A 26,038-nucleotide genomic window follows, 5' to 3' on the forward strand; every position below is an offset into this window, starting at 1 on the left:
CTATTCTGTGGTATTCCAACGTCCCTAGTTGATTTATTTCGACTAGTTATCTTTTTTACCACCACCATTAGAAACTGAAAAATTCTTGCAATAAAATTTAGATCTTTCAAAATATCACGATTTTTTTTTTAAACTTGGGTGTCAATGGGTGGATATTACTATGAAAAGTCTCCTTTTCAGTCATTAATTAATCAGAGTGTGTATAAATGTTTTACAACATTTCACTTTTTTGGTGGTGGGGGGGGGGGGGGGCAATATCAATAGATACCTACTGAGGTTACACTGGTCATGCATGACATGCGACAAATAAATAAAGCAGACAAAGGTATCGTCAGTTAGCAAAAATAAATTTTGCATAAATGCTTTAGGTTGCATTGGGGGGGGGCAGATTTTTATATTCTTAATCTATGAAATGGAGAATCTATATAGGGTAAAATCGATCCTGCAATCTGCTTTACGAGAGTCCCCCCCCCTGGAAACGTCTTTGTATTCTCTTTAAACTTAAATATAAAAAGGCACAAAATCTTAGATTTAAATCTAAATACAAATCTTTTGCTAGTAAACGCTTACCCTCAAAACATTCTGCGGTAAGCTTTAATATTGTGCGGTTCAGGAAGTAAAATTTAGCGGTCCTGGTAATGAACGATGGAATCCTGGATGGAATGGAATGATGCATCATGGTAAAAATTGGTTAACAATGCTGAAAATATAAGGCTATAGGAAATCTATTAAAGCCTCGAGGTGAGGGAGGGCACAGATGGAGGACTACTGACAAGAATATATCATACAATGATTGATGGTAGGATTAATTAAATTACTCTTAAAAGGTTCTTAACCGTATTTTTGCCCATTAAAATAATATCAATCTTTAATTGACCTTCGATCAATTTTTGTACTTTCAAATATCTATTTTATTTATTCAATATCTTTCTTTTTCTTTTACCAAATACAGTCCTAATATATCCTATGTCACTAATGTCTATTCTTCAATATATATATATATATATATAATATATATATATATATATATATATATATATATATATATATATATATATATATATATATATATATATATATATATATATATATATATATATCTATATATATAAAAATAAGTTGTCTGTCTGTCTGTGGATGGATCAGGTGACGTCACCTGAAAAAACTGGATCAGGTGACGTCAAAACTGAAAAAACTAAAAAAAGGCAAAAACTACAAAAAAAACTAAAAACTAATAAAAAAAATAAAAAAGCTAAAAAACTAAAAAAACTAAAAAAAGGCAAAAACTACAAAAAAAACTAAAAACTAATAAAAAAGCTAAAAAACTAAAAAAACTAAAAAAAGGCAAAAACTACAAAAAAAACTAAAAACTAATAAAAAAAATAAAAAAGCTAAAAAACTAAAAAAACTAAAAAAACTAAAAAAAGGTAAAAAACTAAAAAAACTAAAAACTAAAAAAAACTAAAAAAAAAGGAAAAACTGAAAAATAAGCTAAAATAAAGGTAAAAACCAATAAAAAACTAAAAAAAAACTGAAAAAACTAAAAAAAGCCAAAAACTACAAAAAAAACTAAAAACTAATAAAAAAAATAAAAAAGCTAAAAAACTAAAAAAACTAAAAAAACTAAAAAAAGGTAAAAAACTAAAAAAACTAAAAACTAAAAAAAACTAAAAAAAAGGAAAAAACTGAAAAATAAGCTAAAATAAAGGTAAAAACCAATAAAAAACTAAAAAAAAAACTGAAAAAACTAAAAAAAGGCAAAAACTACAAAAAAACTAAAAACTAATAAAAAAAGTAAAAAAGCTAAAAAACGAAAAAAACTAAAAAAACTAAAAAAACTAAAAAAAGGTAAAAAACTAAAAAAAATAAAAAATAAAAAAAAACTAAAAAAAAAGGAAAAAACTGAAAAATAAGCTAACATAAAGGTAAAAACCAATAAAAAACTAAAAAGAAAAAAAGGAAAAAACTAAAAAAAATTTTCATCTAAAAAACTAAAAAAAAACTAAAAAAGGTAAAAACTAAAAGAACTAAAAAAGAAAAAAATAAATGACGACACTCAAAGAGAAAGCGACCAGGACAAAAGGAATGTTCGATTAGCAATCAACAAAGCACCGGGACACAGGGAGTATAAATGACGACCAGGACATAAGTAAAAAAAAAAATTAACAAAACTAAAAAGAAGGTAAAAACTACAAAAAAACTAAAAAGAAAAAAAAACTAAAAACTAATAAAAAAAACTAAAAAATCTAAAAATCTAAATAAACTAAAAAAGAAAAAAAAAGGAAAAAAATAAAGGAGAAAAACAAAACTAAAAAACGAATGTATATACAGGCCGGTACACCGGGATACAAATGACGACCGGGACACAGGGAATATAAATGACGACCGGGACACAGGGACACAACTACAACGGGGACACCGGGGGAAACAGGGGGATATAAATGACGACCGGGACAAAAAAACTAAAAAGAAAAAAAAACTAAAAACTAATAAAAAAACTAAAAAATCTAAAAATCTAAATAAGCTAAAAAAGAAAAAAAAAGGAAAAAAATAAAGGAGAAAAACAAAACTAAAAAACGAATGTATATACAGACCGGGACACCGGGATACAAATGACGACCGGGACACAGGGAATATAAATGACGACCGGGACACAGGGACACAACTACAACGGGGACACCGGGGGAAACAGGGGGATGTAAATGACGACCGGGACACCGGGACAGGGAATGGTCGATTAGCAATCACCATCAACAAAGCTCAAGGGCAATCATTAGAATCATGAGGTATAGATCTGAATACAGATTGTTTTCCCATGGACCATAATATGTTGCATGTTCAAGAGTCGGTAAACCTGACAATCTATTTATATGCAAAGACAATGGGACAGCAAAGAATGTTGTATATTCGCAAGTTTTACGTAGTTAAAACCATATATATATATATATATATATATATATATATATATATATATATATATATATATATATATATATATATCTATCTATATTCACAGGTGGGACATAGGGACACAACTACAATGGCGCGTAACTATTATGGCGCGTAACGACTTACGCGCGCGGGGGGGCTTGGGGGGGGGGGGGGCGCGAAGCGCCCCCACCAACTAGGTGTTGGGGTGGCGCGAAGCGCCACCCCAATAGCTAGTATATATATATATATATATATATATATATATATATATATATATATATATATATATATAGAACATTAAGAATACATAGAAATACCTAATTAATTGATGAAGCTTTTCATCAAGACTGACAATCAAGGCAGAGAAAAAAAAAACTAGACTAATGGGCTTAAATATATCCGAAGATCCTATATAAACAAGACCTAAGAGCTCATATGGCACTTGTGACAAGGCGAGAAGAGCTAAGAGCCAAGAGATCATATGGTATGAGCTCTAACTAAATTCTATGAATCAATAGATTGATTTAAAAAGGAAAACAAGAGGCTTAATTCCGGTCAGGATTTAAAATAAGAGCTCTCAGTCACGATGTCCTTCTAAATATCAAAATTCATTAAGATCCGATCACCCACTCGTAAGTTATAAATACTTAATTTTTTCTAATTTTTCCTCTCCCTTTAGCCCCCCAGATGGTCGAATCTGGGAAAACGACTTTATCAAGTCAAATTGTGCAGCTCCCTGACACGCCTACCAATTTTCATCGTCCTAGCACGTCCAGAAACACCAAACTCGCCAAATCACTGAACCCCTCCCCCCAACTCCTCCAAAGAGAGCGAATCCAATACGATTCTGTCAATCACGTATCAAGGACATTTGTTTATTCTATCCACCAAGCTTCATCCCGATTCATCCACTCTAAGTGTTTTTCCAAGATTTCCCCCTCCAACTCCCCCCAATGTCAAAAGATCTGGTCGGGATTCGAAATAAGAGCTCTGAGACATGGAGTCCTTCTAAAAATCAAATTTCCTTAAGATCCGATCATCTATTCGTAAGATAAAAATACCCCAATTTTCACGTTTTTCAAGAATTCCGGTTTCCCCCTCCAACTCCCCCCAATGTCACAGGATCTGGTCGGAATTTAAAATTAGAACTTTAAAGCACAAGATCCTTCTAAATATCAAATTTCATTAAGATCTGGTCACCCTTTCGTAAGTTACAAATACCTCAATTTTCAAAATTACACCCCCCCCCCAGTTCCACCAAAGAGAGCGGATCCGGTCCGGTTATGTCAGTCACGTATCTTAGACAGGTTTCTATTCTTCCCATCCAGTTTCATCCTGATCTCACCGCTTTAAGCATTTTCTAAGATTTCCGGTCCCCCCAACTGCCCCCCCCCCAATTACGCTTGATCCGGTTGAGATTTAAAATAAGAGATCTGAGTTACGACGATCTTCTAAATATGAAGTTTCATGAAGATCCGATCACTCCTTCGTAAGTTAAAAATACGTAATTTTTCTTAATTTTTCAGAATTAGCCCCCCCCCAATAGAGCGGATGCGTTCCAATTATTTAAATCACGTATGTAAGACTTCTGCTTATTTTTCCCAACAAGTTCCATCCCGATCCCTCCAATCTAAGCGTTTTCCATGATTTTAGGTTCCCCCACCCCAAACTTCCCCCTATGTCACCAGATCCGGTCAGGATTTAAAATAAAAGCTTTGACACACGATATCCTTCTAAATATCAAATTTCATTGAGATCCGATCACCCGTTCGTAAGTTAAAAATACCTCATTTTTTTCTATTTTTTCAGAATTAACCCCTCCCCCAACTACCCCAAAGAGAGCGGATCCGTTCCGGTTATGTCAATCATGTATCTAGGACTTGTGCTTATCTTTCCCACCAAGTTTCATCCCGATCCCTCCACTTTAAGTGTTTTCCAAGTTTTAGGTTCCCCCCTCCCAACTCCCCCCAATGTCACCAGATCCGGTCGGGATTTACAATAAGAGCTCTGAGCCACGATATCCTTCTAAATATCAAATTTAATTGAGATCCGATCAACCGTTCGTCAGTTAAAAATACCTCATTTTTTCTAATTTTTCAGAAATAACCCCCCCCCAACTACCCCAAAGAGAGCGGATCCGTTCCGTTTATGTCAATCCTGTATCTAGGACTTGTGTTTATTTTTCCCACCAAGTTTCATCCCGATCCCTCCACTCTAAGTGTTTTCCAAGATTTTAGGTTTCCCCCCTCCAACTCCCCTCAATGTCATCAGATCCGGTCGGGATTTAAAATAAGAGCTCTGAGACACAATATCATTCCAAACATCAAATTTCATTAAGATCCCATCACCCGCTCATAAGTTAAAAATACTTCATTGTTTTTATTTCTTCCGAATTAACCGGCCCCCCACTCCCCCCCCCAGATGGTCAAATCGGGAAAACGACTATTTCTAATTTAATCTGGTCCGGTCCCTGATACGCTTGCCAAATTTCATCGTCCTAGCTTACCTGGAAGTGCCTAAAGTAGCAAAACCGGGACCGAAAGACCGACAGACAGACCGACAGAATTTGCGATTGCTATATGTCACTTGGTTAATACCAAGTGCCATAAAGACAAAAAACTGATAGATGGCAACACTGTTTTGTGGTAGGAGTAGATTAAGAAGTTACCAGAAATCTTACAATGTTAGTATTAAAACAGACGAGTGGGGCCATTGGCAATGAACCTGACAACCTCATTCCTTTAAATTATCTATGCTCAATTACTTGTAGGCAGTGTGGAGATATTTAGTCTAAATTTGTATTTTCATATCTTCCTTTATATAATTGATAAATGTCTGTAACTAATCTCACGCGCAAGAAATAAAAAAAAGAGATGAAACCAAACGATGGGGATTTCTGGTTAGTTAAAGTAAACTTACAAAAATGCTTTTTAAAACATACTGTTTCTGTTTCCTAAAAAATAAACACAATGCTGAACATTTTTCCAATTTTTCGAAAAACAGGAATGGTCTTACTCTCAGGGATGGGTTATACACATATCTCGTGTTCCGAGAAAAATTTACTCTGGTAGAATCTTTCAACAGTAGGGAGATATGCTACACAAACATAAACTTTTAATACAGAAATCTCTGAAGTCTAATAAAATTAAAATTGACGGTCTCGACTGTTTATTAGCCCTCCGTGATGTTGAATACCCAATCATTCATATTTTTTTTCGATTCAATCTTAGCTTGCCTATTAAATGGTTTACAGCAATCTTTTAGGGAAACAGCTTTCCAAAGCTGTCACATCATTCAATGATACTTCTTTGAGATGATTTTTATTGTTTTCCAAGCAGGTATACTACTCCAAGTATACCCTAAATAAAAAAAAAGAAAGAAAAAAGTTTATGAGTCTACTGCTCGTTAGTGACCTCCCCCATGCCACTCAGTGTGTTCCCGGGTGGCGATAGGGGAACGCCCCACAGATATATAGGGTACCTTCATAGGAGGCATGGACCAAGGGAGGACCTTGTCCCTGGGGGCTCCATAATAGAAACTGGGGTTACCTCACCCGGGGCTATAAATACAGGTGGAGGAGGAAGAAGGCCCCTCAAATGTACAGTCAACGGGGTCCACTAGCGTTTCCACGATTCCCATGAGTTACAAACCTTCTCCCAGTAATGGATGAAATTGCATGGTGATGCAGAACACCATCATGGGAGGATCCTCTATAGGAGGTCAACTGCGGCAGGGCGTAAGATCCAGATCTATGGACAAAGGCCTCTGCAAAGGGCTGCCTCGGCCCTTTCGGGGTAGCTGCAAGACTGAGGAACTTACAGTGAACTCAATTCCCATTTGAGAAGTGGCACCCTACGAGGAAATTACAGCCTAGTAAACGACACATCATTCGCAGGGGATTCCGATTGATGGATAATTCTTCTGGGCTTGGTCTGTTTCGACGGGCGTTTTCGGACTGAAAAACCTCTTCCTGACTAATTTATCTACTATGGGTTGCCTACTCACAGTAGCATAATCAAACAGTTCGTGGTAACGAACTGTAGTAAGGAGCGACCCGGCTCAATAGTAACCAAAACTCTAAAAAATGGAATTTTGATACCAATAGCTATATCAAAAGAATCGCATTTTAATGCTGGTTTTAAATATATAAGTTTCATCAAGTTTAGTCTTACCCATCAAAAGTTACGAGCCTGAGAAAATTTGCGTTATTTTAGAAAATAGGGGGAAACGCCCCCTAAAAGTCATAGAATCTTAACGAAAATCACACCATCAGATTCAGCGTATCAGAGAACCCTATTGTAGAAGTTTCGAGCTCCTATCTACAAAAATGTGGAATTTTGCATTTTTTGCCAGAAGGCAGATCACGGATGCGTGTTTATTTGTTTTTTTTTTGTTTTTTTTTCCCAGGGGTGATCGTATCGACCCAGTTGTCCTAGAATGTTGCAAGAGGGCTCATTCTAACGGAAATGAAAAGTTCTAGTGCCCTTTTTAAGTGACCAAAAAAATTGGAGGGCACCTAGGCCCCCTCCCACGCTAATTATTTTCCCAAATTCAACGGATCAAAATTCTGAGATAGCCATTTTATTCAACGTAGTCGAAAAACCTTATAACTATGTCTTTGGGGACGACTTACTCCCCCACAGTCCCCGTGGGAGGGGCAACAAGTTACAAACTTCGACCTGTGCTTACATATAGTAATGGTTATTGGGAAGTATACAGGCGTTTTGAGGAGGATTTTTTTGGTTGGGGGGAGGGGTTGAGAAGAGGGGGATATGCTGGGGGAATTTTCCATCGAGAATTTGTCATGGGAAAAGAAAACTTCCATGAAGGGAGAGCAGGATTTACTAGCATTATTTTAAAAAAAAAAAAAAATAAATGTGAAAAAGCTTTTTCAGCTGGAAGTAAGGAACAGCAATAAAACTTAAAACAAACAGAAATTATTACCCATATAAGGGGCTCACCTCCTTATGAAACCTAGCTCTTTACGCTAAAGTATTTAGTAATTTCAACTATTTATGCTACGGCTTTTGTGATTCAGGGGTCATTCTCAATGAATTGGGATAAAATTTAAGCTTTAGTGTAAAGAGCGAGGTACTGACGATGGGGCGAATCCCCTCATATATGTAATAAAAACATGAGAATACAAAAGTTCTTTACGTAAGCTAATTTATAAGCTACGTAAATCTTTTACCAATAAAAAGATTCGTAAAAAATTAAAAGTTCTAGTTGCCTTTTTAATTAACCAAAAAATCGGAGGGCAACTAGGCTTCGCCCCCGCTCTTTTTTTCTCAAAATCATTCGATCAAAATTATGAGAAAAACCATTTAGCCCCCCCCCCAAAAAAAAATATTCAAATTTCGTTTTGATTATTCCTCTGCGGAGAGCCAAAATCAAAACATGCATTGATTCAAAAACGTTCAGAAATTAAATACAAAAAAACAAGTTTTTTCAACTGAAAGTAAGGAGTGAGATCAAAACTTAAAACGCACAGAAATTACTTCGTATATGAAAGAGGCTGTTTCCTCATCAACGCCCCGCTCTTTACGCTAGAGTTTGACTCTTTCTCTCAATTCTTCTTTCTAAAACAGTAAAAAACATTAAAGCTGAAATTTAGGAAGGGTAATTATCACCCAGGATGTTATGATGTTGGTAGACTGATGGACTTTGTCTTAAGGAGCACAGGAAAAGCAATGGGAGACCACGGAATCGAATGGGGAGGGAAAACTCTCCTGGATTTAGATTATACTGATGATTAAGCATCCTAGATGGAAGTGTGAGCAAAATGAAGAAACTTTTAGAGGTTTTGCGTTCAGGGTGCTAAAATAGGTTTGAAAAAAAAATGTTAAGAAGACTAATTCACTGAGGCTAGAAATAAGTGAACATGAAAAGGTGACGTTGGGTAACGAAAAGATTGATCCGGTGGGCAGCTTCACTTACCTTGATAGTATTATTAGTAAAGATGGTGGGAGCAGTAAATATGTTCAAAGTAGAATAACCAAGACTCAGGGTGTTTTTTCACAGCTAAAAAAAAGTTTGGAATAATAGGAAGATAGTCTGCAAACCAAGATTATAATAATGGAAGGTAAAGTGATGACAGCGGTCAAATATAGCTCTGAAGCATGGGCGCTCCGAAAAGCGGATGAAGATTTACTAGACGTTTTACGGATTGTTCTGTGTACCCAGTTGACTGACCGTATTTCAAACAGTAAGCTGTACAAAAAATGTGGTTCTTACCCACTTTCTAGAGCTATAATGAAAGAAAGGTTGAGATGGCTAGCATATGTTCTGCGGATGAAGGATGACAAATTGCCAAAGATTGTCCTTTTCAGCCAACCGTCTAGGGCTAAACGGAAAGCAGGTCGTCCTCGTCTGGGGTGGAAAGATGTCAGAAAGAAAGATTGAAAGGAAATGGAAACTTCCTGGGGGAGTGTAAAAAAGGAGGCTTTGAATAGATTGGGATGGAGGAGGAGCGTGCGTAGCTGTGTTGGCTCCAGGCGGCTTGGTGCCGCGGTGAGTTGTTAGTAGTAGTAATACTAGTGTTGTTGTAATAAAGTGAAGATATTGAAATGAAGCATCTCAAGAGGGCCAGGACATCTGATTCTGAAACGGAGAGTCTCGTTTATAACAATGAAAATGAAAAAATGGCAGACAAAGGGTCATATATAAGCTGAAATTTCTTTTAACAATCTTGGTTGTAGAAATGGCTTGAGGCAGCAAGTTTTGTAATAGTTTTTAAATATTTTTCAGCTCAATATTCAGAGCAGGTATCAAGGATTCGATGTGAATTTGGTTGAATAGTCGGTAAGACTCACCTAGGGGAAGGATTTATAGAGTTTGAGTTCCAAAAACAAATTTAGAAGACAAGCTATGTCTTCGGGGTTAATTACAGTAGCTTTATCATTGTCAAGCAATTTTTTAGTTATCCACTTGAACCGAAAAGTCAATTAAGCTGGAGAAACCTTAATTTGATCCAATTTCACTTAGGTTTATAAACTCATCTTACAATTAACTACTAATTAATCTCGTATAGCTTAATAACTCGTATATTTAAAAAGCAGAATTTTGACTTCAAGTGGTAATCTGGCCAATCCAGAAATATTACCTTATTCTGTTTCAAAAGATTAGGTTTCAAAATTTAAGGAAGTGTCTAGTGTCACATTATAAAGAACGAACTAATCTACAATACATCATTAAATACACCCAAAACCGCAAAACTTGTCCATTTTTCAATTTGAGTCTCAAAGTGGAAAGGGTGACGCTCTCAAAGCGGTAAATGACATTCACACCTACTTACTTTGTTTACGAAGGTATCCCTCTTGAAGATAGTTTTTAGCATGTGTCCAAGGTTTCCAGTCGGATCGCTTCTAGAGGGATGTCTGTCATCAAACGGATCTGGATCCATCTTCATGTACAGCTCAGTCTCGCCTTCTACTAAGTCCGCTAATCTGAAAATGCCAATGAGCACACATTATTATCAGACTACAAAACTGACATTGTGTCGAACCAAATCTGAAGAATAAGCAGCCTACGAGTCTTAAAGGTATTTTGAGTCTCAATTTAATTGGACACCATAAGCGATAGAATTTCTGTTCTATTAGCAATTTTTGCTCAATTATTCCTTAAAAATTGTCGCTAGAACATTTTTTGAATGGCAACTCAGGGTCCACCAGCGTGTTTATTATGCACTATGATGTACTAAATACCAACATTTATTTGGAGCAGAATTATTTGAGATTAAAAGCATATTAGCTATACCTTTATTCTATAGCCGGTCCCAAGCCTGGATAAAGGAGGAGTGTTGGACGGTGAACTAGCAGCTTGCAACTGGAAAAAAGACTTCCTTTGTAACCATTTGGCTAAGAATCAACGAGTGACTTACCACCAGGCACAAAGTGTGGGTATAAAGCAGTAGAGCACGCAGTAGGGTTTACATACCTTGGAGGTATAGTCCAACGAACGGAGTCCAGTAAAACAGAAGTGCAGTCTAGGGCTGGACAAACTAACGGAGCTTTTAATCGACTATAATCAGTTCGGTGATCAAAAAATTACTCCTTCAAATTAAAAATAAGGCTGCTCTACATTAATCTCCTTTGCACCCTCCAGTACAACTCCAAAAAAAGTACATTCACCCTTCTGTGCTGGTAACTGTCTTCGCACGATATCCAATACTTACTGGCGACCCATGTTACTAACCCGAAAATCAGCCAAAGATGATGGAGCTACTTAGAACATATCATCCGTATGATCGAAGATAGACTCTCCAGAATGGCATTGAAGTGGCAGCTCGTTACACCTACCAGTGGATTTAAAACACTATCGACGAGATACTCTAACTCCAGCGGGAAGACATCTAGTCAACAGAACATATGAGAAATGATAAGCGGCTCTTCTTGGATATCCTAGGTGTCTCCGGCAACCCAGAAGGGGCAACGGTCTAACATAAGCTAAAAGCATATAAACAACGTAATTTTGACTTATCAAATTTTGAATATGGCCCAATTAGTTTAAAGTATGAATTATATGGATGAATGTTTTTACATTTAACAGGGCCTTGCCCACGGAGAGGAAAATATCATTCAAGGTCTTAATAAATTGGTTAGTTTTGATTTGTCTTAAGTTTAAGAGGCATTCACTATTAAGACCAGAGCGACGGCGTTAGCAGTTTGTATAATTTTTCCATGTCTTTCCATGACTAGCCTGTCCCAGTCTTTAGCAAGGAGCCAGTTATATAACATTCATTAAATTAAAGAATTTAAGTTGTTCAACAAAAAATTAGAGATTTAAGAATTTAAAACGAGCAGTAGAAAGCAACTCACGTAAAATGTCAAACCAAAAAGTAATTAGAAATTATTAAGAATAAAAGAATCAAACCTAAGACGAACCAAAATTACAAAGAGCAATGAAATGATAAAACAAACTCGTATTACCATAAATAATAGTAGGGCTGCCATCTCTCTAAAATTTCTCTAAAGGCTAGAACATCATTTGTACAGCTAAAAATTTAACTAGTTCCTTCAAACACTACAAACTGATGGTTCTCGAGGTTTTTTAATAGCTATCTTTTCTCCTGTAAATTTGAAACGAACGGACTCAAAAGGAAGAAATGGCCAAAGAAAATTAATCTATTAAAGCAGTAAAACTGAACAAATCAACAAATGTTTTCTTATAAAATCTGGTGTCCTTTGTACTTACTGAATGCTAGATAAATCACTTCAGATATCATCAAAATATTTTTCTAAAAGTTTTATTGGGCTATAGATTTCCTAAAATATGAAAAGAAAAATTATTCTAAATTAAAAATATATTGATGAAAATTAATATCATAAAAACATAGTTAAACTAGATGCAGTGTAACTTAACTATTTTCATAGAAGAATTTTTGTTTTCCTTGGAAGTTAAACTAGTGTTTTAACATTATTCATAAAAAAAAAACTTGTCCACAAGAAAGTTTTTCAAAGAAAAGTAAAGAGCTAGATTCAACAAAGATTAGCAGAAACGAAGGCAAATAATAGTCCAAGCGTATATTTCAACAATATTTCGTATATTCCATAATATTTCAAGTGACATTAAATCACTATCAATAAAATTACTATAATAGCCAAGATTACCGACGAGAATAAATGAATGTGGATTGACAATTTAATATATATTGATATTCGTTTCTGAAAGTCTAAAAATTTTGGACCTATTAACGCTATAAAAGAGAAAATTAACCAGCCATTACTCTCAAAATGTGAAGAACGTTTCAACATAATTTCCTTGAAATTTCCAGAGATATCGCAGATACACCCTTTTGACAACCTTGGATGCTCAAAGTGTCTTTTGATTTAGTTCATCTACCACCTCAACATGTCTTGAGACTTTCAACTAAATACCTTTACCGTTCCTGAGGTATCCTGAGTTCTGATGTATCAACCTAAGTTTTTCCTAGGATATTGTACTCGCGACCTTTTGATAATCTGGATAAACGGAGTACCTCTGAATTAGTTTTACATCCCACTCAACTTTGCCTGAAAGTTTCAACTTAATACCTTATTCTCTTCCTGAGATTTCTTATCTGCATCATTTTGACAACCTGGATGCACTTAATATAGTTCAATAGTAGCAGTGACAGCAGTCACAGTCGAGCATTAGTAGTAGCAGCAGTAACAATCACAATTAGTCACAGCTGCAGTTGCAAGTATTTGCAGTTGCATATTGCACTTATGTTTTTGTTGTTGTTTTTTTATACAATGAAGGCTAGCTGACAGAAAGCAATAAGTTCGGCAGTTTTTATGTTGTGAGAGTTTGCTTGTTAATAAAGTACTACTCATAAAAGTAATGTTAATCCATGTTGTCGCAGTTACATTTCCGTCGCAGTCACAAGTAGTCGTAGTTACAGCATCATATGGTCGCGGTCACAGTCACAATTACTTGCAGTCGCAGTCGTAAGTGGCTAGCTGCGGGCACAAGTAGTTTTTAGAGTCACGTATTGCAGTTTGTTTCTACGGCAGTTCCAAATAGTCACACCCAGAAGTAGTTAGAATCTCAGTGGCAAGTAATCAGAGTCAAAATTAGTCAACAGTAGTAGTAGTAGCAGTTTGTTCAACAGTAGTAGTATTAGTAGCCCAGGAAGCTTCAACGTTATACTCTTAGCCGTTCATGAGATATTTTTGACACGTCCTTTTGACTACCTGTATGCATATAGTATGTTTTGATTTAATTTGACATCTCCGTCAAATTTCCCTAACAGTTTCTACTTAATACCCTATTCCTTTCCTGAGACAGCCTGGCTATGTCCTTTTCAAAACCTGGATACACTTAAACTATTTTGGTTTAGTTTACTAGAAGCAGCAATAGTAATAGTAGTCCTAAAACTAGCTACCCTGAAGTTTTTAGCGTAATACCCTTAACCATACTAGTAGTAGTAGTATACGCATATTTTTTAATATTTCAACACGCTCTGAAAGTTTAAACTTAATATTCCACACCGTTTATAAGATATTGCTGATATGCTCTTTTGACAACCTGTATGCACATACGTGTTTAGATTTAGTTCATCATCCCCTTGAACATTCCCTGAAAGTTTCACCCTAATACACTTCGACTTAGAAGAAGAAAAAAAAGCTGTAGTAGTAGTAGCTGTAGCATGCACACAGTAAATTTTAGGTTGTTCAACATTCCCAGCCTATTTCTGCTTAATAGTCTATGCTGTTCCTAAGATATTGCTGATATACCTTTTTGAAAACCTGCAAGCCCATAGTGTGTGTTTGATGTAGTTCAATATCCCCCTCAACATTCCCTAAAAGTTTCACCTTAATAGCCTTAGCGTTAAATGTAGTAGCAGTAGTACTTGTTGTAGTAGTATAGTAGTGCTAGAAGTACTAGTAGCAGCAGCAGTAATAGTACAAGTGGTAGTAGTAATATAGACGTAGCTCCTTTCAGTTAGTTCAATATCTCACTCGATACTCCCTGAAAGTTTCATCCTTATATCCTTTGCAGTTGCAGTGTCAGTAATTGTAGTAGTTTGCACATTAATACCTTTTGGTTAGTCAAATATTTCCTTACTAAAGTTTCACCTTAATACCCTTAGCTTCAGTAGTAGTAGTAGTAGTAGTAGTAGTAGTAGTAGTAGTAGTAGTAGAAGTGTGCAAACAATGCATTTTCCTTAATCCAACGTTCCCCTCAACATGCCCTTAAATTTTTAACTTAATAATCTAAGCCTTTTTGTTGGTACACCATGCCCTGAAAGAGTCTACTTGATACACTAAGCCAGGGGTTCTCAAACGTATTTAAACACTGCACCCCTTTTTACCCACAAAACATTTTAGGTACCCCTTCACAGTTACTGGTACTAAGTAAACCTTTCCAGTCCTAGAGTTAAAGAATTGTTTTATATATATTTTTTTTTTTTTTTATTGGCCAGCCGCACTGCTCTAAGCTATCCCTGAGCTAATCCTGACCAAAGCTAAATATTTTTATTTAGTTCACCCCCCCCCCCCCGCAAAAACAAAGTTCCCTATAAGTTTCATTCTAATACGCTCAGCCCAGTAGCAGTAGCATTTCTAGTAGCATGAACATAGTGTCTTTTGATTAGTTCAACATCCCCCCCAACATATCCTGAAAATTTTAATCAAATGCTCTAAGTAGTTCATAGGATATTGCTGATTCATTCTTTTGACAAACTGCAGACACATAGTGTGTTTTGATATAGGTCAACATACCCTTAAAAACTCCCTGCAATTTGCACCTTAATACCCTTAGCCTCAGCAATAGAGTAGTTAGTAGTATGCACATACTGCATTTTGGTTAGTTCAACATCCTTCTCAAAGTTCCCTAAAAGGTTAAACTTAACACCCTAAGTGGTTCTAGGGATGTTGCTGATGAGTCCCTTTGACAACCGGCATGAAGATAGTGTTTTTGGTTTAGTTAAACATCCCCTCAACATTCTCTGATATTTTCACCTGAATACACATAGCCTTATTAATAGTAGGTAGTAGCAACAGAATGCACATAGTGTCTTTTGACTAATTCAACATACACCTCAACATGGCCAGTAATTGTCAACTAAAATGAAAGTCTTCACTTGTCACAAGATCGACAATCTTTTGTCATCTCTGTGTGCTCATTCAGTCTATTACAGTGATTGTAGCATTTTAGAAGTTATTAACATGTGAGTTTCATTTATTTGTTTGTTTTTTGTATTTTTTGTTTTCTCTTTTTTTATATGTTGCGATTAATTTAACTTTTTTACCCCATCGATAAAGGCTTTCGGGCGTGGAGCCGAAACACTGGAATTTTTATTATTTAAAGTTTTTTCGTTCCACTATTTTATTTAAATTATCCCCATTTTTTCTCTCTTAAATTCTGCAACCTTTAAGACCATTATTCTATTAAAATCCTTTAACAGTTTGCTGGAAAAAAATGGGCCTTGAAACAAGCCGCTCTGTTCTGAAGATTGTAGCCTTTATTCTTGGTTCTATCTTTGGTACACTGAATAATAGAGTGTTATCACGTATTCCCTGCAACAAATACTAGGGCCAGGACGATCCCAAAATGTTGCATTATTCCATTACCAGGTCCAATTCCAAAACAAATCCTGGTTTCAATTTTTATTCCTATTTGGATGTTCCACTTAAGCAACATATTTTGCCTATATTTAGTGAGGGGAAGTTTGAAGGGTACGATAGTCCCCTTCCAACATAGGTGAATTTTTAGTTGTTTGAGTTTAATCACCCTTTACTTTTACTTCAAGAATCTCATACATCAGAAAAATAAGAATTTTATTTTGTTTTACCAGAAAATCGTATAAACCTGACTTTTCCCTTTCTCTTCATTTTTGGTCAAATGTGAACCTTGTTGTTTTAAGCAATTTTAATACTTACATGCTTAACATCATTTGACAGAACAATTCATACTTCCCTGATACAACTGGAACTCCTAACATTCTTCAAAAAAGCTTATAAATTTTGAATGAAATTAAGACCCTAGAATCTCAGAATTTTATTTTTGTTCCAAGCAAGAATTGTGTTAAATACCCTTGACACGTGCACAAGAGGTCATTATGCCATTTGCACTACACCAAAAGCGATTACAATTTGAGAGCTTGGGTTTTTTATAGTCATAAAATAAAAATACACATAGACAAAAATAAATATACTGCCAATCCTTCCAAGAAAATTTCGTATCTCAATAGCAGCATATTCGTAACAAACCAATTAACTTTACTAGAGTGATTCCACAACTGGTGTTTGATTTTTTACCTAAGCTGATATTGAAAGGTTTCTTCAACTCACTAATTTCAAACTTGTGAAATAGTGTCTTAAACAAAATGCAGCATATAGCAAGCATGTTTACAAAGTGTCTTCCAATTTTAACCAAAATTTGTATTAAAGGATTTCTGATATTTTTCAATATAAATATTATCAATACTGCAATATGGAAATCCGAAAGCAAAAACATCAGAAAGCATATAAGCAAATGATTTTTGAATGATTTTGATTTCCATCAGAGTTGATATTTAAGAGTTTTAAAAGCCATTAACCTTAATTAACTATGGACTTAGAAAAGAGCAACATGTCTTTCATATGTTTTCCCACACACTGTCACATAGAACAGAGAATCGTAGAAACTTAAGTGCAGACCAGTTCGATGGTAAATCCAAAGGTTTAGTACCTTTTTTGCAACAAAACGGATCAGATTCCCAATTGTCCTTTCAATTCCTAGGTAAAACCTTGACTTTACATGGCACTTAAACAAATTTTAACTAAGTATCTTAACGATTATGTTTCAATGTGCTTTTCACCCTTGTATTAAATTATTCTCTGACAAAAAATAGGTCAGAGATAAAAACATTTAAACAAGAGCTCTAATGGGGAGAGACAGAGACCTCTAAGGTAGAAGCTTCATAGCAACAGAGAACTGCTTGCCCATGTAAAAATTCAAAATTCAAATTCATTTTATTTAAAAAACATTCGACGGACAGAGCCGATTATTAGTTTTTATTGTCATACACACACAAAAATTCGTCGACAAGTCAAAATTAACATTCACAAAATTAATAATATATACAATTAACAATAATAATTGTCACATACACACGAAAATAAGTCAACAAATATACACAAAATTATAATAATACAATTAACAACAATAATCCGGATTAAAAAGTCGACCCAGCATTAAACAGCTTAACAAACGAGGGCACAAAACTAAGCTCATAACGAGCATGTGACACAGTCACAGGTTGAAGTTTTGGTACAGGCTCTGCAACGGCCCTGAGTGGCCTTACCCGTGCCGGTTGATGTTGGGGAGGAAGGATATTTCGGTGTATAGGGCTGGACAAAATTTTATTACCAAAGGATAGGGCTAGTTTTAAACGACGAGATTGAAGGGTTTGAAGTTGAAACTGATTAAGGAGGGATATGTACGGTATTTTTGGGGCTTTTGAGATTACTAGGAGGGCACGGTATTGCACCCTCTCAACCCGGTCCGACTGTTCCCTAGTCAGCCCGAAATGCCATACAGGGCAACAGTATTCAAGTGTGGAACGTATAAAAGAGAAATAGATGCGTAGGAGGTGTGGTGCAGGGATTCCATGGCGAGCCAACAACTTTAGAGACCTGATGGCCAAATTAGCTTTTTTTAACATGCCATCAACATGTTTATTCCACTTCAGATCTGAAGTGATATGAACGCCGAGCAGTTTAATTTCGGTCACGTGACTGGCGCTGGGAATAGGTGGATTAAAAACTGGCGCAGATTTTAAAAAAGAAAATGTTAAAATTACAGATTTATCAAAGTTGACAGTCATTTTGTCCACCTTTGCCTCTTGACATATATCTTTCATTAATGAACCTGCTCTGCTTGGTAGGTTTTTCCGACAACATTCAATGAGCGACAGATCGTCGACATACTTCCAGCGATCGTCCAGTGTTGTTGCCAAATCATTTATTATGACAAGAAACAAAAGTGGTCCCAAGAGGGTACCTTGGGGAACTCCACAAAAAATGGGCAGTGGGTCGGAGTAGGTGGACTTATATTTTGTCCGTTGACATCTACCAGAAAGAAAACTAGCAATTAAACGTACAAGGAATGAATCTACACCTAGTCCAAGAAGTTTTTTTACAAGAATTTTGTGGCAAATTAAATCAAAAGCTTTTCTTAGATCTATTGCAATAAGATTAATCCAAGAATCTGGTTCATCGAGTTTTTGCAAAATACTGTCAATTATACTTACTAAGTAATGAGATGTAGATGTGTTTGGCATATTTCCAAACTGCCTTGGATCAATTTTGTCCAGAATACGGTCTTTCAGCCATGCTGCAACAAAACTTTCATACACTTTGCTAAAAATGGGTGTCATAGTGATCGGTCGGACACCCGAAAAATCATTGGGCGCATCTTTTTTTGGTATTGGTGTAATGAACCCATTTTTCCAAATTGATGGATACTCACCTGTTTTTGTCACCTGATTAAAAAGGAGTGTTAGGGGGCCACTAAGATAATCTGGAAATGCTTTGATGAGATCAATGGGAATATCTACAGGGGTAATACTTGTTCTTTTAAGCCTTTTCAATTTGAAAAACACCTGGGACTCTGATATCAAAGGGAAATCAAAAGACTCAGGAGGAGGGGTGGGTATTCCCACGCTCAGCAAAGGCGGGAGGGATTGCACAATGTTACCCAGATGTTTATTAAGGGAGTTGGCTGTTACGACGTCATCTTCATCAATGCCAAAATCGACTCCTTTTTCCACCTTGCCCGTCATCCTTTTGATTCGGTTGTACCACTGGCTTGGTTTGGACTCGAACAGATGATTAACTTTACGTTCTACATATTTGTTCGCGTGTTTTCGAGTGACTTTTCTTAGTTTGTTTTTCAACCTGTTGGCTTGTTGGGTATTACCATGACGGAAAAGCCATCTCTTTTCCATTACCATTTTCTTAACTTCTTGTGTAATATATGGTCGATCTGACGAGAAACGTTTTGTTGACTTCTCAGGAAAACAGGCCTTGTAATTATGAAGCAAAGCTTCTTGGAAAATAGTAGCTTTTTCGTTGCTACTTTTAGCATCTTGGAATTTTTCCCATTTCTCGCAGCTTAACCATTGGCCAAAAGTCAGAAGTCCCTCACTTGTGATTGGTCGACTGATAGTTACAGTTGTAGTGTAATCGATTTTAATGGAACAGGTGGGGTTAAGTTCAAGAGAAAAGTGGTAACTTCCTCCAATTGGAGCCCCGGTCGTAGGTATGTTGTAAAATTCGTGCATATTTGTGGAAATTCGGTCAAGGGAGGTGCCACCTTTGGTTGTGGGAAAATTGACGAGCTGCTTCAGGCCGATTCCGGCGTCCAGGTGATGGAGCTTTAATTCATTGGCATCGCCCATCATGAAAATTCCGCATGATGGGTATTTGCCCAAAACAAAATCCGAACTGAGTTGTAGCTTTTCTACGAATGCTTGGCGGTATTCACTCGTCTGACCCGGCGAGTAATAATACACGCAGAGAGCAATACCAGTGAATTTCCGGGGGAGACGTCGTGGTTTTAGAATGACCCACATTATTTCGTCGTACTCAGTTAAAAAAGGGACATCAAGTCTAGCTGCTTTAAAAATTTCATGGGCATAAATAAGAACTCCGCCACCTTTTTTCCCCAGTGGATGGTCATCAGGTCGTATTTTTATAAACTCATCAAAACCACCTATTTTCAGGAGTTCTGGGTTTTGTCGATGAACTTCAGAAACCATTAGGACAGATGCCTTTGTTGCCTGAGCTAGACTTTCTAACTCAGCCACTTTATCAAAATTTAAACTTTCAGCATTTGCGTAAATAAACCTAGGGAAGGAAAAAACATCAGAATTATAATACTTTACCTTAGTGGTGTTTGATGTTCTTGTTGTAGGTCTTTGTAAGAATATGTTATTTCCCTGGTGGGTGAGGCTGTCATCAGGATTACCCATACCAAACAGGGGCTCAAATTTATTCAGTACTGGAATTTCGGCTGAAACGAAAGAAATTGTGTCCTCGCCATTGGGGGCTGTGAGGGTGGACAGGAGGGGGGAGGTACGGGGATTTGAAAAACTGTCGGGGGGCTCGGGGACGTTATCTTTTGTGGGGGGTAGAAAAGTTGATGCTGCTGAGGTAGCGGATCCGGGAAAAACATTCCGACCGACCGAGAAGGCGCAACACACGCTTGGTTGGGGGTATGTTGATGTACGGGAGGGATTGTTGGTAAGGGGGGCCACGGAGGTCCGCAAAAGGTGTAATCGCGATGTTTTTGAATTCGTAACCCCCGTCCAATTAAGTTTTTTGATGCCGGGTTCGGATCCAGAAAAGTATTTTCCTGTCGATTGGTGTGACTGGAGCTACGTCTTTTTGATGTACCGCAACACGCATGCGCGAAAACACATTCTTTTTCCGTACATGATAAAACACAACATAAATCAACGTGGTCAAAATTACACTCATTATTACTGCAAGTTTTCGAAATAAAGCGCGGACATATATGTAAAAAACGACACTTTTTTCTGTGCTTACAGAAACCACTTTCATTAAAATACCGACAGATCTTGTTAAATTTGGGAGCCTCTTTCACAAAAAACCTGCATATAATATTACATCCTTTACTGGTTAAGGGCTTGCGCTTAACTTTTTGTTGCACTATTTTCTCGAAAACAATTAACGGTTCATCTTCAGTCGGTTGAATGTTACGAAACTTATTCTCGTCAGTTAACCTTACGTCAGCTAATTTAACACTTTCCTGAATCTCGTTATCGAGGATCATTCTCACACTGCATGCACTTTTTACGTCACTTAATGAGTTACAAATCTGATTGCTCGGGCCTTGTATAGAATTATTCATTTCAGAGCTAAAGGGAGACGAGCGTAATTTCACGGGTGGCATGGGTGAAAGGATTCCCAACTGATTTAACTGCATCATTAGGGTGTCAATAGTTGTTGTTTTTTCGTCAGTTAAGTTCTGAAGGTTACGTAAATCAGATTGGAGTGATTCGTGGGCATTTCTTAAGGGTAATAGTTCATTTTGAATAGCTGAGAGTTGATTCTCAAGAACGGAACATCTGTTAGTTAAAGCTGAGACTTCATTAACGTATTCAGAACAATTCGTGCATGGAGTTTTATCCTCACTGCTGGGCCTAGTTACTGTCTTAGTTTTGGGATTAGAATTCCTTGGTGTGACTATGGGTGTGTTTTTGCCAAAGGATCTAGGTCTAGGGCACGCTTGTGGCGTAACTTTGCACGGAATTTTCATACCGCTAGTAAATGAAGGTGAAGTGGGGAAGTCACAATTTAAGCACAACCATACCAGTAGTTTTTCTCTTGCTCCAAGCGTGATCCTTGCACACTTAGGATGCCACCATTGACTGCATTTGGTGCACTGAACTGTCCCACTAGTTGCTGGGTTTCTACACTCAGGGCAGTAATATTTAGTCATAACTAACTTGGAAAAAACTAGGTGCTGTGTACTAGGCTGATTGGGAGGAGGACTACCTCGAACCCGACCAACTCGTCTTCACCCGGGGTAAAAACCACAGAAATTCTCTACCTGCTGTGCGGAGATTCAATATCCAAAATAATCCTCAAGTTCATATTTTTAAAACGAAAATCATAGATTAGATACACAAATGTCAAACAACGCCACTGCGTGTAAATAAAATTGAAAATATAATTTTGACAGCACCTTTCCGCACGCAAGTCAGATGAAGACCCATGTAAACCATGTTTGACTAGGCAGTTCTAGTCTGGGCTCTTTTAAACTCAAACATAGCCAAAGTAAGGACCTATTATGTTCAATCGTGGAGGATAGACAGGTAGTGCTGTCTAAAAAAAATTTCTTCGAGATAGTTCAGTTTTGTTTCACATGGAAACTCCAAATTGGTTTTAGTTTTTATTTATGATATCTTCAGAATCAGGAGAGTTATTTGTTTTTAGTTGAAGTTATTATTTTTAGTGACTCACTTTTCCAACAACATAAAAGATTTTGCAGATACCCCCTTCCCCTCCTAAAGGCTGGCTGTAGCCTATATAGTGATATAGGAATTAGGCGATATCAGAATAAAAAAATCCTTAAGCTGCAATGTAAAACACTCACCTGTTCAACCATGGCACTGGATCAAATGAATATACTTGATGGTTTTCTTCCCATTGTCTAAGGATTGTACTAATATCAGTTGCTGTTGCTAAATCAAAACTACTACCTTCCATCTTCTAGAAAATATATAAATGAAATAAGATATTTTTTTTTTTAATGTAGTAGGTGTCCAGGGCTAGGCGCAAGGCAAAAGTTCCAAATACAAGATATATTGGGGTTTTAGAACTTAAAGACTTTTTCAATAATTCTAACACATCTTGTTGTGTATCCAGTTAGAAAAAAGAAAAGATTTTTCAAACAAAATCATTTTACAAAATGGACAGGAGAAGTAACACAAAACACATGCACTCTCATTTCCTTTGGCAACAAAGAGAGACACGAGAAACTCCATATTGATTCAATTAATAATGTTTTCAAAAAAAGATCTACTTTTAAATCAAACAAGGTGGTTACATAAATCAACGTAAATGAATCAATAGAGAACAATAGATACAGCAAATCTGAACTAAAAGATCATTTTCAAGCAAAACCAACAAATTTAGGTAATCTCATTTTTAATTACAATACAGGTAAAGACTAACCTAACTGCAACATTGAACTGATTTTATTTTGATCTTTTTTGAAGGGAACAGACAAAAGCAACTATATTGTTCTTTAGACTTAAAATTCCTTTGATTACTTATCATACTTGATAGTAGTAACTGTATTGTATATTTGGTTGTTTTTTTATCTTGATTTTAAATTTTTGGCTTGTATCCTCTAGTTTTTTTTTTATCCTTATAAGTATGCATTATTTTTAATTTCTTTTTGTTTGGTCTTGGTTTTTCAATCAGCTAGGAGCTCATGTGGGTCATTTATTTCGCCAAGATTTTGAGAGTTTCTCAAGGGTATTTTCTGGAGACAACACATGTACCTCAGTGAATCAAAAGATGTTATGCGCACCCAAGTTTTCAAATTATCTGCAGTGTCTTGGGCACTGCTTTGGTGATTGAGATGAAATTTTCACGGAGTTTGGGAAGGGGGGATTAGGTGAAATTGAAATTTGGACTTAGGGGAGGGTTAGATGTAAATCAAAAGATAGTGTATAGCCAGATCACTAAAATAACCAATCTGCCAGACCTACAGAACGTGTTGGAAATGAGGTTAAAACTAACAGGTAATGTTCGTGAAATGGAATGGAGGATTGGGGCAAGGAAACTTCAAATTTTGTGTTTGGGGATGGTGAAGGGAACAAACAGTCTTTGGTCTTAGATCTCCCAAAACATTTTTGAACTATGAGCTATCACAGAACTTATAATCTATGCATCGCTTAGAAACAAGGTAAACCAAAAGACAATATATTTTTCCTGGGGAACAGCTTGAAGTATCAAGTTGAAACTTTCAGGGAGCATTGAAGGGGAGGAACGTGGACACTGAACTACCATCTGGGGAAGAGAATAAACCTAACCAAAGGACACTATGTACATTGGTGTAACCAAAATACCATATCTGTAGCATGTCTATAGAGCTTGGGGGATGTAGCTTAAACTCTCGTGTAGTGCAGGAGAATAAAAGGGGAGGGACAGGGGAACAACAAATTTTGTGAGGGGATGGGGGTAGCTAACAATGCATTTACTATTATTAATATTTATTGAAATCCTGTCTTCATACAAAAAGAAAACGACGGAGCACTATAAAGAGAAAAACAAAGAGAAAAACTCTTGGCAGGCATTTAAATCAGTTTTTCAGTATAAGTCCAACTTTCCAATATATTTGCCACTCTCCCAACGTACTATCCACTATAATTCCCAACTATCCATTATAATGGACAACTTCCATTATAATGGAAATTTTCCATTATAATGGAAGAGCCAAGCGTAAATAACCTGAAAAACTCCCACTAGCAAATATGTTTGCTAATTTTCAAATATATTTGCTCAACCTAGCGTGATGAACTGTGAATCCTCAGAAAGAACCTCAACAGCTTGACTCAATTTCGTCATTGTGGAGCGACATGAGAGGTGTAGCATAAATGGGAGATGGTAACGTTGGCAATGAAGGGGAGGGGGATGAATGCCAGGTTTTTCTTCTAACTCAATTTTATTATCTGTCTTGGCTTTTTCTACAATTAGTCATGGCTTGATGCCCACAACTATTCCGTTTTAATTCAAGAGCTAAGAGCTCAAGCAAAATTCTAAGAATCAATAGATTGCTTTAAAAGGAAAATCAGAGGCTTAATGCCGATCAGGATTTAAAACAAGAGCTCTGAGTCACGAGGTCCTTCTAAATATCAAAATTCATAAAAATCCGATCACCTACTAGTAAGCTAAAAATAACCAAATTTTCCTAATTTTTCCTCTCCCTTCAGCACCCCTTCCAGATGGTCGAATCAAGGAAAATGACTTTTGATTACAAGTCAATTTGTGCAGCTCCCTGACACGCCTACCAATTTTCATCGTCCTAGCACGTCCAGAAGCACCAGGACATGAGTTCCTTCTCAGGAGACATGAGTTCCTTCTTAATATGAAATTTCATTAAGATCTGGTCACCCATTCTTAAGTTAAAAATACCTCGATTTTTCTAATTTTTCCAAATTAACAACCCCCAGCGCCCCGAAAGAGAACGGATCCGTTACAATTATGTCGATCAAGTATTTATAACTTGTGTTTATTCTTCCCATCCAGTTTCATCTCGATCTCTCCACTCTAAGCATTTTCCAAGATTTCTGGTTTCCAGGATTTCTGTTTCCCCCCTCCAACCCTCTGTGTCCCCGGATCCGATTCGGATTGAAAATGGAACACCTGAGACATAAGATTCTTCTATATATCAAGTTTCATTAAGATCCAATCACCCATTCATCAAATAAAGATACCTCAATTTTCACATTTTCCTAAAATTCTGGTTTCCCCCTCCAACTCCCCCAATGTCCCCGGATTTGGTCGGGATTTAAAATAAGAGTTGTAAAGCACAAGATTCTTCTAAATATCAAATTTCATTAAGATCTGATCACCCGTTTGTAATTTACAAATACCTCAGTTTTTCTAATTTTCCCAAATTACTCCCAACCCAACTCCACCAAAGAGAGCGGATACGGTCCGGTTATGTCAGTCACGTATCTTGGACTTGTGCTTATTCTTCCCACCAAGTTTCATCCTGATCTCTCCACTTTAAGCGTTTTCCAAGATTTCCAATCCCCCCCCCCCCCAATGACACTGGATCCAGTCGGGATTTAAAATAAGAGATCTGAGTTGCGAGGTCCTTCTAAATATAAAATTTCATTAAGATCCGATTACTCCTTGGTAAGTTAAAAATACCTCATTTTTTCTAATTTTTAGAAAAACCCTCCCCCTCCCCGAACTCCCCCAAAGAGAGCGGATCCGTTTCGTTTCTGTCAATCACGTATCTAGAACTTGTGCTTATTTTTCCCACCCATTTTCATCCCGATCCCTCCACTTTAAGTGTTTTCCAAGATTTTAGGTCCCCCCCCCCAACTCACCCCAATGTCACTGGATCCGGTCGGGATTTAAAAAAGAGCTCT

The 26,038-nt window shown here is 36.6% G+C and overlaps 1 protein-coding gene across 3 annotated transcripts in view; it reads right to left on the minus strand.

The window, feature by feature from the left end:
- LOC136032968 (DDB1- and CUL4-associated factor 1-like) overlaps positions 1–26,038 on the minus strand; it is an 81,394-nt gene that overhangs the window by 47,751 nt on the left and 7,605 nt on the right. For all 3 annotated transcript variants that reach the window (XM_065713465.1, XM_065713467.1, XM_065713466.1), the window contains exons 2-3: positions 22,522–22,637; positions 10,226–10,376 (exon numbers count right to left, since the gene is read on the minus strand). In XM_065713465.1, the coding sequence (XP_065569537.1) occupies positions 10,226–10,376; positions 22,522–22,634 (264 nt within the window). In that variant the 5' untranslated portion in view covers positions 22,635–22,637. The remainder of the gene's footprint in view (positions 1–10,225; positions 10,377–22,521; positions 22,638–26,038) is intronic.

Source organism: Artemia franciscana, chromosome 11, assembly GCF_032884065.1.
Source record: "Artemia franciscana chromosome 11, ASM3288406v1, whole genome shotgun sequence".
NCBI classification, from domain to species: domain Eukaryota; kingdom Metazoa; phylum Arthropoda; class Branchiopoda; order Anostraca; family Artemiidae; genus Artemia; species Artemia franciscana.